Below are 12,833 nucleotides of genomic sequence, written 5' to 3'. Positions count from 1 at the left end.
TGATCGAATACACAGGAACATGCTCATTGCTAGCCCAGGGGCATGGCACCTTGCCTGCCTTGCTGCCAGCTAAGATACCAGGAAAAGAACAGTGGAAACTAAATCCACTTTAAGGACAGAACACATTCAGTTGGCCAGGGAGAATGCCAACTACAGTATCATGTTTGATTCTTAAACACTAATGACTGATGCATGGCAACAACCCCAAAGGGAAATACTCACCTGCTATTCTAGCAGTACATAAAGCACATTTTCAGGAGGTATTTTTTAACACTATCTGCAGGAATTCTGTTTTGTAACTCTATGCTATTAATAAATCTTATAATTTTGATCTAAATTTACCCTCTTGCCCAAATCCTGAAATAGAGGGGGAACAGAAACTTTATTTGGAATGCAATAACTACACAAAGAACACAAAGAGAAAAAAGTAATAATAAGCTTCAGTTAAAACAATGACATACCACTGAGAGAACTACTCACAGTGAACTACTGTGAGAATAAAGGTGTAAACCCCTCATCCTCAGTGACACTAAAGATACTGCTGATATTCAACCACATTGAAGTTAAAATTGTGCCTGGCTAAATCACGTGTCTCATCTTGAGCAAGAAAGAAGAAATTGTTTTGAAAATATTCTAAAACCCTTTTTTATTACTTTTCTTCCTCAGCATATTTGCAACATTCTTCCTGTCTGAGCTATTGGCTGTCATCTCCATGTAATCTGTCTCACAGAACAATGGAGGAAGAAAAATGATTCTCCAGGGTTTACCAGAGACTCTTCAAATGGTACCTTGCACTGAGCTCAACACCTGAACATGTCACACTTGGTTGCAAGGTCATTACAGTACAGAAATGTGTATCTCTTGATGAACAATGCATAGAACTGCAGGGAAAAAATGCAGTCACTCTAATTATAAGTATGAAATAAAATTGAAATAATTTTAAATTTTATTATAAAAACCTAGAATTTATAAGGATAGTGCAGAAACTGAACAAGATATACCTGGGTGGTATTAACTTTAAATACTGAGAAGTCAGTGAGACCAGAAATGATGAATTTGGAAGTAGGTGTTTCTCATGGAATTACCTCTTTGATAACTACAAAACTTTCAGCCTAAATGGCAGAGTTTCTTATTATTTGTGAAGGAATCTTAGTCAGATGGAGCAGCATATAAAGTAATGCAGGTCAGAAAAAAGACAGCAGTTACATGCACACATTGAGCAGTGAGAGAAATCCTCAAAGGTTTTTGTTAAGAAAGGTCCACGATTTTGCTATGCATTTGTACCATATACTTAAGATTATCCTATCTCTTGCAGTTGAGACACTTTTGCCATTGACAAATGAAGTGTCCTGCTAAGCACAGCTAATCCCTGCCAGCCCAGATCCATCTCTCCAGCATTCCACTGATGCAGATTCAAGCTACCTCCAAGTAGCTGAAGGAGGATGTGAAAGCTGAATAAACAAGCAGACACATGAATGCTCAGTTAAGGGTTATATGCTATTGTTACTCTTCACTGGCTCTTTTGCTAAGTCAGTTTTACAGCAGCATTTGCAGAATCAATATATAACAAATACTTACGTTTGATGCTGGCCAACCTACTTTTGGGCAATGAAGTGTCTACAGCTGCTGAAAATAAGAAAAACACCAAATGTGAGTGACTCAATATTTACTTAGTATATGTGATAGCTAGAAAAATGGAGTAACAAACCAACACAGAAAAAGACTAATTTAATTGTTTATTTTAAAATATTCTAGTTACTGTGTACCTAAAGTATTAGGTTGTCATTAATATGGCCACAGGATTTGAGATAAAGCTCTCTGGGTAAAACACATATTTAAAGGAAAAATCATCACTTAAATGAAGACTCCTTTCAAAAGGTTTCTGTACATTTTGTTCTGATAGCATTTACCTGCATCCCTGAGGATACTGAGAATGTCATGAGACATAACATTGTGAGTATTGTAGTTGTGAGGATGGACTCTGTCAGTAACATGATTTTCTCATTTACACAGGGCAATTTTCACAGTCATTAGAACTTGTTATTACTATTCATTGCAAGATGAACAAAAGATTATTAAGTTTTTGAAATAAAAATAATAAAAGACATTGTGATCTGAGTTTAAGTAGAAATGTTCTGCCTTCATTCCTAAAATAATTTCTGTATATTTGCTGTTATGACTGTCACTATGACCTTCAGTTCAGCCTATTATTTCATAATTCATTATTTCATCAAAAGCAGAATGAAGCCAATACAGCACAAAGTGCTCTAAAATTAAGGTAGAATCTTTGGTAACATTTAAGGAAAATGTTTTCATACAAGACTTCCCATCTCAATCATACATAAGTATTATTAAGTAGAAACCATCTCTCCTTGCTGACACATGTATGGGTAAGAAAAAGCAATTTTCTACAATCCAGTCATCCCATCTTGGTATGAGGCTATTCTGAGAGACTGAGGTAAATTTAGGGGGAGACAGTTCATTCATACATGCACATTTTTACCTTTGGCTGCAAGAACTCTGTTATAATGAACCACCATGTGATCTCTGATCAGGTATTGGCTAGCTAGATTTCGAGAGGAGCAAATGCAGAAAGCTGTAAGATTAAAATACATTTGAACATTGGAAAGGCAAGCAAAAGAATACTACAATTTTAAACAGTTATTAACTGCAATTCAAACTCACAAACTTTAAGACACTGTTTAACTTTGCTCAAAGGCAGTATTTTTTTTATCAGTTACTATCACACGAAATCATCATGTCTCCTTTTTCTTTCCTCAATGAGCCATTAATTCAATAAATAGCTGCAAAAGTAGCTGAAATTGTACTACAAAAATGTTAACATGGAAACTTCCTGTTCTTCACTCTATGTTCTTTTTAGAAAAAAAGGTGTCTGAGGTGTCAGTATAGCACAGAATCACAAACTAGCCCATGTAAACTACTGGCTCTAAAGGAATGCATTTAACTTCAGGGGTTCTTTAATGTGGTAAACATATCTATATATATATGTCTATATATATAAGTATATTACAGCTAACAGAGATGGGAGATCTTTATATATTTGTTCATCTTGCTACCAATTTGTAGTCAGCAGTAAAGTCAAGGTAAAACTAACTCCTTGAAAGTATTTTCAGTAATGCATACTAAACATAAGTACTATTAAACTACTCCAAATAAGCTTGATACAGAAGTTTTAAGAAAAAATTAAGCACAAAATCAATGAATTCACATAAATGGAACCAAGTCAACCTGATGAAAGTACATGTTACTTACCATTACTTTTATTACTTAAGTGTCCTTTAAATGGACTTGCTGGACCACATCTGGGAATGACAAGACCTGAGCATTCATTCATCTTAACTAAACATGAAACAAAAACCAAAGTTAGAAAAAAATCCCCACGCATATTTTTATAGACTAGATAAAGTCTTTCTCCAAAAAATGCAAGAATGGTTCTTCAAAATCTTCTTCAATCATTTTATAATCACTGAACTATTAATGTAGTTAAATAATTTAATCTAAACACCAAGATGCAATGATAGCGCTCTCAGTGGTTCAGTGAGCTAAACAGCAGAACAGACCATCAGAACACTTTAGTCTGAACGTAACACTGGTCATTAAACTCTACAGAGATACAGTCACAATTCTGTTTCTATGCTAACCTCTAGTTTGTTTCAAAGTTCATGGCACTTTGATAGACTGGGAATTCCACAGACAAGCGGAGATTCTTAAAACTTAAACAACCAGTTGCTCTGGAAACTGAGAGAACGTGGATTAAAAGATCTGCATCTCCTCTTTGAAAACCTGCGGCTGTCATGCAACCTAAGATTTAAAAACTGGCTTTAGAACAAATTTGTTTTAGAACAAATTTGGACAGGAGAAATGCCAGGACTACAAATACTAGTGCATACAGTGCATTGCTTTAAGGCATTCAAGCTATATAAAATGTAACCAAAACAAACAGGATGTTTTTAACAGGGTAAGTATACCAACCACACTTACTTAACATCAATTCTAAAACTGTACAGACAAGTTCTACAAATTTAATACTATTAACTATCAAAGTCCATGTGGTCTTCCCATCCCCACTGTAGTTCTCAGCTGTCATTTCAAGGCTCTGCAACCACCATGCAGGTGAAGTGGGTAACTCAACTGCTCTACTGCTCCTGCTGACCTCTGGCTTTCCCCCTTTCAGCCCATGAAGAAGCGCACTGGACCTTCCCAGTATGAGCAGGAATCTCCTCCCAGTAACCTCAGCTGGGGTGATAAAGGCTGTTTACCTTTACAAACTGACCAGGGGGCAGGGAGCCATGGTGACAGCCATGCCACACATGGCAACAGCCCCTCATTCCACCTCTCACAGCTCACCTCCTGCATGCCCAGCACCTGGCTCTCCAGGGCTTCTTTTTCATTTCCCACTGTTATATCATGATTGGTAAAGTACTATTGCAATTACATATATAACTACCATGGTATGTAACTCTGTATTTAAGTTCAACAGCGTGTTGCACAAGATGGTGAACATGGTGTCTTAAATATTAATTAGCAGAGATTGCAGCAAAACAAACCATTCATTTAACAATGTTTTAACATTATTTACTCAAGGCCTTATAAAAAAGCCATACTGTACTAAATTTTGAATGACTACTGCTAGTATAGGAGGCTATAAAAAATATCTTAAGAAAAAAATTAAAATAATTTTCCCCTGTTGTGAAATAATACTAAATTTGGATCAACAGATTCAACCTTTCTTACAAAGCACAGAAAATACAAGGGCAATCTTGAATTACTTTCATACTTTGAAAAGCCAGCCTTTATACAGTACAGGCTTCTGTGTATTTACAGTAGTAGCTGTGGTGTTTGCAGTAACAGCACTCTCACTTCTTTTGCTGTGAAGTTGCCAGATCAGCAGTTGGAAAAAAAAAGAAGAAAATGCTCTTGGAGATTTTTTCAACACTATCCTGCAATTTGTTTAACTTTTTACTGTTATCTTTAAATACAAAGGACAACACTCCTGCTCATCTGTATCGATTTCAAATGGCTCATTCCCCTCATGGCACAACTCTTCCTTATCTCAGTTTGTAATTTAAACTGAGATACATATGGACAAACAATAAATTATTTTTCAAATATTAAAATTCCAACATACATTTATTATATTTATTAGATTCAGAATGTTTTCACAATGACTGCAAACCTTTTCCAATAAAGCATTTATGTCCTGTTAAAATATTTTATTTCTCTACCATACATTACTACATACAGTAATGTATCCACAGTCTAGCTGGATCCACCCCGAAACCCATGACTTCCAGAATTTACAACATGCAGTTGTTGGAAGAATGCAAGTCTTTGGGAGGACTTGAATATTAGATTATAAATTTTAGTTGATAGAATTTTCTCTAGTGATAAAAACCTGCATGCATATATACCTGAAATCTGGATTACAGCAGACAACTGGGAATCAGAAGTGTTTCATTTACAATTGCTTAAATAACCTAAATATTCTACTGCTTTTTGTGCTTCAGAGCTTGGCTATAATTCCAGAGGGAAGAATCTGTGGTATTGTTAGGTAAATGCTTACAGTACCACTGACTCACCCTTATGTGACAGAATCCTAGAAGGGCAAACATGATCACTTTAAAAAAAAACAGACACTGCTCTCTCTACAATTGATTCTCTTCAGGTAAGCTAAATGACTTTGTCCCACATTAAACACCATCAGGGACACTCAGAAACCTGTTGCTTTTTATGTCTTCAGCTGGACACACAACTGCTCAGCACTGCAAGACTGGACTTTACAAGGTTCACTTGCTTTGCATCACCAGCAGATGGCACAGCGGAAATTCTACAGGAAAAACTGTCTGCTGGTTCGGTCCTTTACAATTCATTTGTACCTGGCTTGTACCCGGGGAAGGAGCAGAGAGGAAAAAAGGAGTTGGCATCACTATTTCACAGGTGAAAAAAGCTGTCAAAAAGTGTCAGTCGGGAAAAGTAAAGAACATTTCTATATCCTCTACTTGGACTATGGACATAGAGACGGCACAGAAATCACTCTTATGGTGAAAACACATGTTGCTAATGTCAGAGAAGAAACTGGAGAATTTGGTATGGGCAGGCTCTTTTTACCTTCCTGAAGGCAGAAAGTGCTAATGGTCAAAAGTTTCACAGCTATCATTTCAGGCTGTCTTTTCCCTTGAACAGGTATTTATTTAGATTCCAGCTGTATTTTCAGTTATTTGCACAACAGCAGAAACAAACTGAAGGCTTAGATATATGAAGAGAATTTTAAAGAAGGTGGGATTTTCAGTAATTTACAGCTAATCAAATATAAACCAAACAATGGGAGGATAACTCCAAAAAAATCTTTGATATATGACACATGTAACTATCTGATCTAAACGTAAATCTCCTTATAGATATAAGTGGACCATCCTCACTGAATATAAAATTAGGATTTTCATACTGTGTTCTCCTAAAGTACAGACAGCAAACAAATGAAATACTTCTAAAAATTTATTTGATCTTCTAGATCCTTCTATGACACTAAGCAACAATAAAGAAAAAACTAAAACAGCTTTCTCTAATATTTTTTCCAGCTGGTATCTAACGTAAGTAATAACTACATTATTCCAAAGAAAACAGAAAGATATTTGTTTAAATTCTAGTTTTATTTTAATTTAAAATGCATCCTATCCTAATTTCTGATTTTACAGTATTAAAAGTTATAAAAATTAGCAGTTTATTTTGTTTCCTGGTTGTTAGTGGATAGGCATCATTTATAGAAATGATTTTTCCACAAAGCCATTTCAGATTTGGAGCGTGAATACATACTGGAAAGAAGCCCAGTCTTTCATTACCATGTTCTCCCAGAAAAGATTTTAAACACAAGTATTAGTCTTACTATTTTTATAACAAACATGTACTTCAGTCATAGCAAATGAAAATTAAATAAATAAAGCAATCTATCATGCTACCCTTACCCATCAAGACTTGCTACTTTAAAGATAATCCATGAAAATACAGAGATCTTAGAGGGGATATTGGATATAGGCATCTAAATCCAGCACTACAAGACATCAAACCTTATCTAGAGACCTGTGAACACTGTAATTTCCAGCAGGCAGCTCCCAGACCTTAGCCTGGGTTCAAACAACCCTCAGCCCCAGGTGGATTTAGACCTCAGGTCTCCCCAGCTGTTCCAGAAGAATATGCTTATCACTGTCAATACTGACCCTTCTGTGCAGCAGTTTGGTTTTGGGGGCTCCAGCACTCTTGCATTCCTAGCTCTATAGTGGCCTCCTCTCAGCTGGCAATGCAAAACACCTCTGCCTCTAACAGACTAGAATTGCATCATTTGCAAGAGATTTGGGCATTTGATCCCTCTGAGACTGATAAGGACCCAAGCTGACAAATGCTTTGCAAAGACTCCGGCTACTGCAGTGATTTATAAAGGTTTGCTATTCTTGCTTCTTTAACTGCCTACTCTTTTTCTTCCTTTTTTACTTCCCTAATATCTCAATGCTCTAAACCAGAAATAGTTAAAGAGACACCTTTCCACAAGTGAGTAATTCAGGCAACAACATGCAGACGGTTTGTGCTGTGAATTTCATACACATCAAGGATGTCTGCCATTACCACCCTTATTCTACCAACCAGTTTTATGACCTCTTCAGTGGGCTTCCTGCTATGAATTAACTCTGCTAACTCTATACAACTAACAGTACACAACAACACTAATGCTGCACACATGCTGAGGAAAGAACAAAACTGGTTTAAATAATCTCTGTGAAATCCGAAATTACTTCAAGCAGTGATGGAAACTCCTTTAAGAATTTTATCTAATATGTCTGACAAGGTCATACTTAAAGAATTGAATTATAACCTGAAATACATGTTCCTTGCCTTTTGTTACTAGGAGAATTATCAAACCAGAGTATCCATTAATTCTTTATGCTACAGAGATTTTTGTATATATGAATACAACACAGAAATACACAGAGGAAAGATGATAGCTCCGAGTACATTAAAAGATTAACCTAGTTATGAAAATCCACATTGGATTTAAACTTTATTTAAATAAGAAACTAATTTTTTCTATTTTTAACTGTTTTCCCTTCACATTAGCACAATATACTCAAAAACCCCCCATATTCTGTTAGTACTACTAATGAGGCCAGGCCTCCTATTCATGTAGCTTACATCTTTGTACCATCCCCCCTAAACTCCTTTCAATATCCCCAATTTGCTGCCTCTTCCTTACCTGTGGCCATTCCTCCCCTCAAACACTCCCTACTTGCTCAGCTGTGGCCGACCAGGTGCTACAGGAACAATTGCTCATCTAGTTTAAGCTTCTCTGGTTGCTTATCCTTGGCTGCCTGGTTCTTACCCTCTACTTACATATCTGGGAATGAACTCAGAACAGAATGAGTTTCTCTACAAAATGTGCATTAATTTGTTGGGTTTTCTCCTGCCCAGCCTGGGTAATACCAATGCTCCTAGTTTATTCACAGATGGGTGAAGGTGGCAAACAGCTGCAGAAGTGGTTAGACAAAAAGGCCAGCAGAGAGCAGTGACCCACTCACAGACTCCTTCTCTAGGTGAAGAACACAGGGGCAAACATGGCAAGTCTCCACTGCTTTTCTGCAGCACCTATGCAACCATGAGAGGCCTTCAAACATGGCTTTAGATTTAGCCACTTACTGAATGCAGATACTGCTCCATTTTATTTGAAAGTTACAGTGAGGCAAAACAAGCATGTCATAATCCCACCTGTATTTTCTTTCCTGTTCATGCAAGTGAAACAAAAGCCTCTTGGACCCCTTTCTGGTTTTACTTATCAGTCGTGGGAATATAAAGCCTCACATGTGAAGTCATCTTTAAAATAATCTCATTTAAGATTTGTTAATAAATAGCAGAAATCACCAGCAGAAAGGATAGTCATTATTATCTAAACTTCCTAAAGCAAAACTCAAAGAATAGAGACCCAGGAAATCACAACACTCCAATTATGAAATAAAGTCCCAAATTTTCCATCTGAATTCTGCATGGGATCATTAGTGTCACAGGCAAAATATGATAAAAATTATACATCTCCTGACCAGCACTATACATAACCTCCTAAGCCATTAATTAGATGGGTGCTATTTATACACTTACTATGCTGGATTACACAAAAGCTCTTCTATACACATACTCTCAATACCTAAGAGTTAGGTCTCTCAGACCTTTAGAATTAATAATCTTAGAGTATTCTGTATTAATTAAAACCATGCAACCAAAATTGTATTTCAAGAGTCAAACCCTCCTCTGAAAAATTTAAGGAACCTAATTAAATAATACAGTAGCCTCGAGTCATATCTGATTACATAACTCTGGAAAAATATTTGTTAAAATTTTTCTAGCAATAGGCTTCAGCAAGCAAAGTTCTGTATGCAAACTCTTGCTCTATTCACACTTCAAAAGCAGAAACAGCTGTGTGTGTCAGTAGCACAACTGTGATAAGAACTGCAGGCAAAAGAAAATGAATTTATGTCAGTTTGTTACAACTACCTGGAAGGAGGCTGTGATGAGGTGGGTATCAGACTCTTCACCCAATCAGTGTGTAATTTCAGTTAAAATTATTATGATTCAAATAAAACTTGTAAATGTCCTTCCTTCTTTGAAGACATAACTAGATAATTTTCCATCTTTCTTGTTGGCCAAAGGAAATTTCAGCTTCTAAAAACTGGTGCTACCAAAAAAAGAATTTAGTAAATTTAATAAGCTATTTGTTCAAGTGATAAATAAAAAAAGAATTTAAAAAAAAATAGTTCACAAGTCTCTGTGTTAACACCCTTTCAGCTCTAGTCAGATTAATGCAAAGACTTCCTACAATGCAAGAAAAAATCTAAATAAGATGACGTTGTCTATGAACATGTGAAGCATTTAAATTTTGTTTTAAAATCCTGTGCAAATTGCCTAAAGCTAACAGCAGCCTCCATGCAGCAGTAATGATGAGCTCCCCACTCAGCCCCACTTTATGCTGTCAGACAGAAGTGGCCCAAATGTGTGTCCTTGATTAACAGTAAGTGCACGGTGCTGTCAGGTATTGCTGTTCCTGAACACATACCTGAACAGCAATGGGCATTAAACAGCCCAAGGCAGGGGACTGGATTTAAGCAACAAAGCTGGTTTAAAATTACAGTATTCAGATTATTTGAGGTCATACTACAAATCTGTGAGTATATTAACTGTGAGTATATTAACTCCTGAAAATACAACAGTAAATAACTTCAAGGTTTATACCTGGAATTAGGGAAAAACACAGCAGATTAATTCTTTGGTATTTCTAGGAGGGTAAAAAAATCTCAGCCTTATTTGAACTTTGACAAGACCTACACGAAAATCCTAAATACTCTGATATATTAAAAATATATCTATTTTCTCAGTATTCTCGCTAGACAAAACAAGGCCTGATACAAACAAGCGCCACATTTTGGTTCTTTAAAATGATGAGGCTAAGACTGAACAAGAAACTTTGCATGGCATACAACCAGGACATGGAATAGTGTATCCCACTTTCTCTGTACTAATGTTTTAGATACAACTCTTTTGGGAAACCATAAATATGATGTGCTTTCCTCCTTTCATGAACTGCAAGCAACCCAGCGGCTGTTCTGCCAAGTTTGCTCAGGCACACAGATTTCCCGCTCAGCTCAGTGTATTAGTCTGTCTGTCTGCCTGTGCTAATCCTTGCTCTCTGTAAGGAGCCTGAGAACCCCCACATGGACTGTTCAGCCACACAATTCTGCCTCCATTGTGACCTCCTATGCAGACAGGCAATGGCTTCCCAATTTAACAGACACACAGTAATTCTTCCCTACTTTTGAACTTTTTTTGCTAAACAGAAGTCATTCAGGTAAAGCTTGCTGCAACCTGAATGAAATTTAGATCTTGACTCCTACTTATTCTCTTTTCACAGTCAACAATTGGCATGCTTTCTGATTGTCTATAGAAGCATTTTGACAATAGCAAGAATAGTCAGAAAAAGGATGTATTTGTCATAAAACTTTCTTCATATTATGTAAGACAGCATAAAAATTTGGTGTACAAGATACTAGTTTTTGCTCTGAATTTTATATTCCTATATAGTATTATAATTTATGTTCAAACTCTACTTTGATATCAGACATCTTCTGAAGTGGCATCTGTCACTGTCTCCAAAGATTGGAACTGACACTGAGATACAACACAACAGCCTAATGTTATCTCAAATGGCTCTGATTTTATGCAGCCATGTATGATCTTGACATTACAACGCAGCACTGAATAATTCCTACCACTGTTTTACATTATGCACGTAATCAAGTTTATACCTCAAAATATTTTAGGTATTTTCCAAAAGCCACAGTTGGCTCATGCAAGCATTTTCGCATGTTTGCACCCTTTTTTATCATGAATGACAAGTGCCCCTAGGACTATTCATAGGAACAGGGCACGGATGGCTAAATGTGGGTAAGGAATCACTTTATAGGACCTTCAAAACTTCTGAGTCTTTTATTTTTCAACTACACTCGCATTAAAATCCCACCAAACCAAAACACTTTGATCTACAGCTAAACACCGTGGGACGCTGTACACACAGAGTACAATCCAATATAACCCATGAATAACAGCTTTGGAGAAGACGAAAGTTAACTAAGAAAAGATGCCGGCAAAGAAATCCCGGCAGCCTGAAGCGCTGCCCCAGCAGCACTCGATGCCGGTACCGTAAGGAGGCACCGTGGGGAGACGGCTGTAGCGCGCACAGTTCCAGGCCCGACTCTGGGAGGATTACAGCCAGTCCCGGGCCGTACGTATCCCTCCCCGAGCGGCGGCACCCGGCTCCCTCCCCCGCCGGCTCCCTGCCCTGCCGGCTCCCTCCCCCGCCGCCCTGCCGGCTCCCTCCCCCGCCGCCCCGCCGGCTCCCTGCCCCGCCGGCTCCTTGCCCCGCGGCCCTGCCGGCTCCCTCCCCCGCCGCCCCGCCGGCTCCCTGCCCCGCCGGCTCCTTGCCCCGCGGCCCTGCCGGCTCCCTGCCCTGCCGGCTCCCTGCCCGAGCGGCGGCACCCGGCTCCCTGCCCCGCCGGCTCCCCGCGCGGCACGGCCGGGCCGGCAGCGCTCGGGGCGGCCGCGAGGGCAGGAGCGAGGCGCGATCCCCCCGAGCCCCGCAGTTCGGGCGGCCCCCGAGCTCCGTGGGGCCCCGTCCCGGCTCCGTGGGCTCCGTGCTCACTCACACACGCCAGCGGGGAAGGCGGAGGCGCCGCCTGCCCCCAGTCCCGGGCGAGACGGGCCGCGCCCCGCACCCCCACGGCCGGCAGGGTCGGGGGAGGCCGGAAGGCAACGCGTCCCCCGGGCTGCGGCCGCCGCCCCGCCGCGGCCGGCACTCCCCGCTCCTCCCGCAGCCGCCACCGAGCCCCCCGCACCTTGGCTCCGCCTGCTGCCGCCCTGCATCCTCAGCCCCATGCTCCCGGCCGGGCCCGAGGGGGCGGCGCCGGCCGGGCTCGGCGGCTGCGGCGGTTCGTCCCGCGGCGCGGGCGGGCGGCGCTCGGCGGGGCCCGCTCGGCGTTGCCATGGCGGCGGGCGCGCGGCGGCGGCGCGGGGCCTGGGCCGGGCCGGGCGGGGCCTCGGGCCCGAAACGCCCTTGCAGCGGGGAGGCGCTGTCCCCGGCCGTAACGGGCCCGCAGCAACCAAGCCTTTCCTCGGAACCTGACGGGAAGTTGAAGAATAATGAATGCCCCGGAGGAATTTACTGATATTTGAGAGAACGAGTAACAAAGCGAGAGCCTAGAGCGTTGCCAGTGCTTTACACTGAA

General features: G+C 40.1%; 1 protein-coding gene across 1 annotated transcript in view; it reads right to left on the bottom strand.

The window, feature by feature from the left end:
• SPATA7 (spermatogenesis associated 7) overlaps positions 1-12,537 on the bottom strand; it is a 34,606-nt gene extending 22,069 nt beyond the window's left edge. Inside the window, exons 1-4 of the mRNA XM_054275381.1 lie at positions 12,444-12,537; positions 3,274-3,360; positions 2,504-2,596; positions 1,579-1,626 (exon numbers count right to left, since the gene is read on the bottom strand). Coding sequence (XP_054131356.1) covers positions 1,579-1,626; positions 2,504-2,596; positions 3,274-3,360; positions 12,444-12,483 — 268 coding nt within the window. The 5' untranslated portion in view covers positions 12,484-12,537. The remainder of the gene's footprint in view (positions 1-1,578; positions 1,627-2,503; positions 2,597-3,273; positions 3,361-12,443) is intronic.
• Positions 12,538-12,833: the final 296 nt, after the last annotated feature.

Source organism: Melozone crissalis, unplaced genomic scaffold (assembly GCF_028551555.1).
Source record: "Melozone crissalis strain CALT ecotype California unplaced genomic scaffold, PUWL_Pcris_2 ptg000018l_1, whole genome shotgun sequence".
Classification (NCBI taxonomy): domain Eukaryota; kingdom Metazoa; phylum Chordata; class Aves; order Passeriformes; family Passerellidae; genus Melozone; species Melozone crissalis.
Note: the sequence above shows the minus strand (reverse complement) of the source record. Positions and strands in the feature narration are given on the sequence as shown.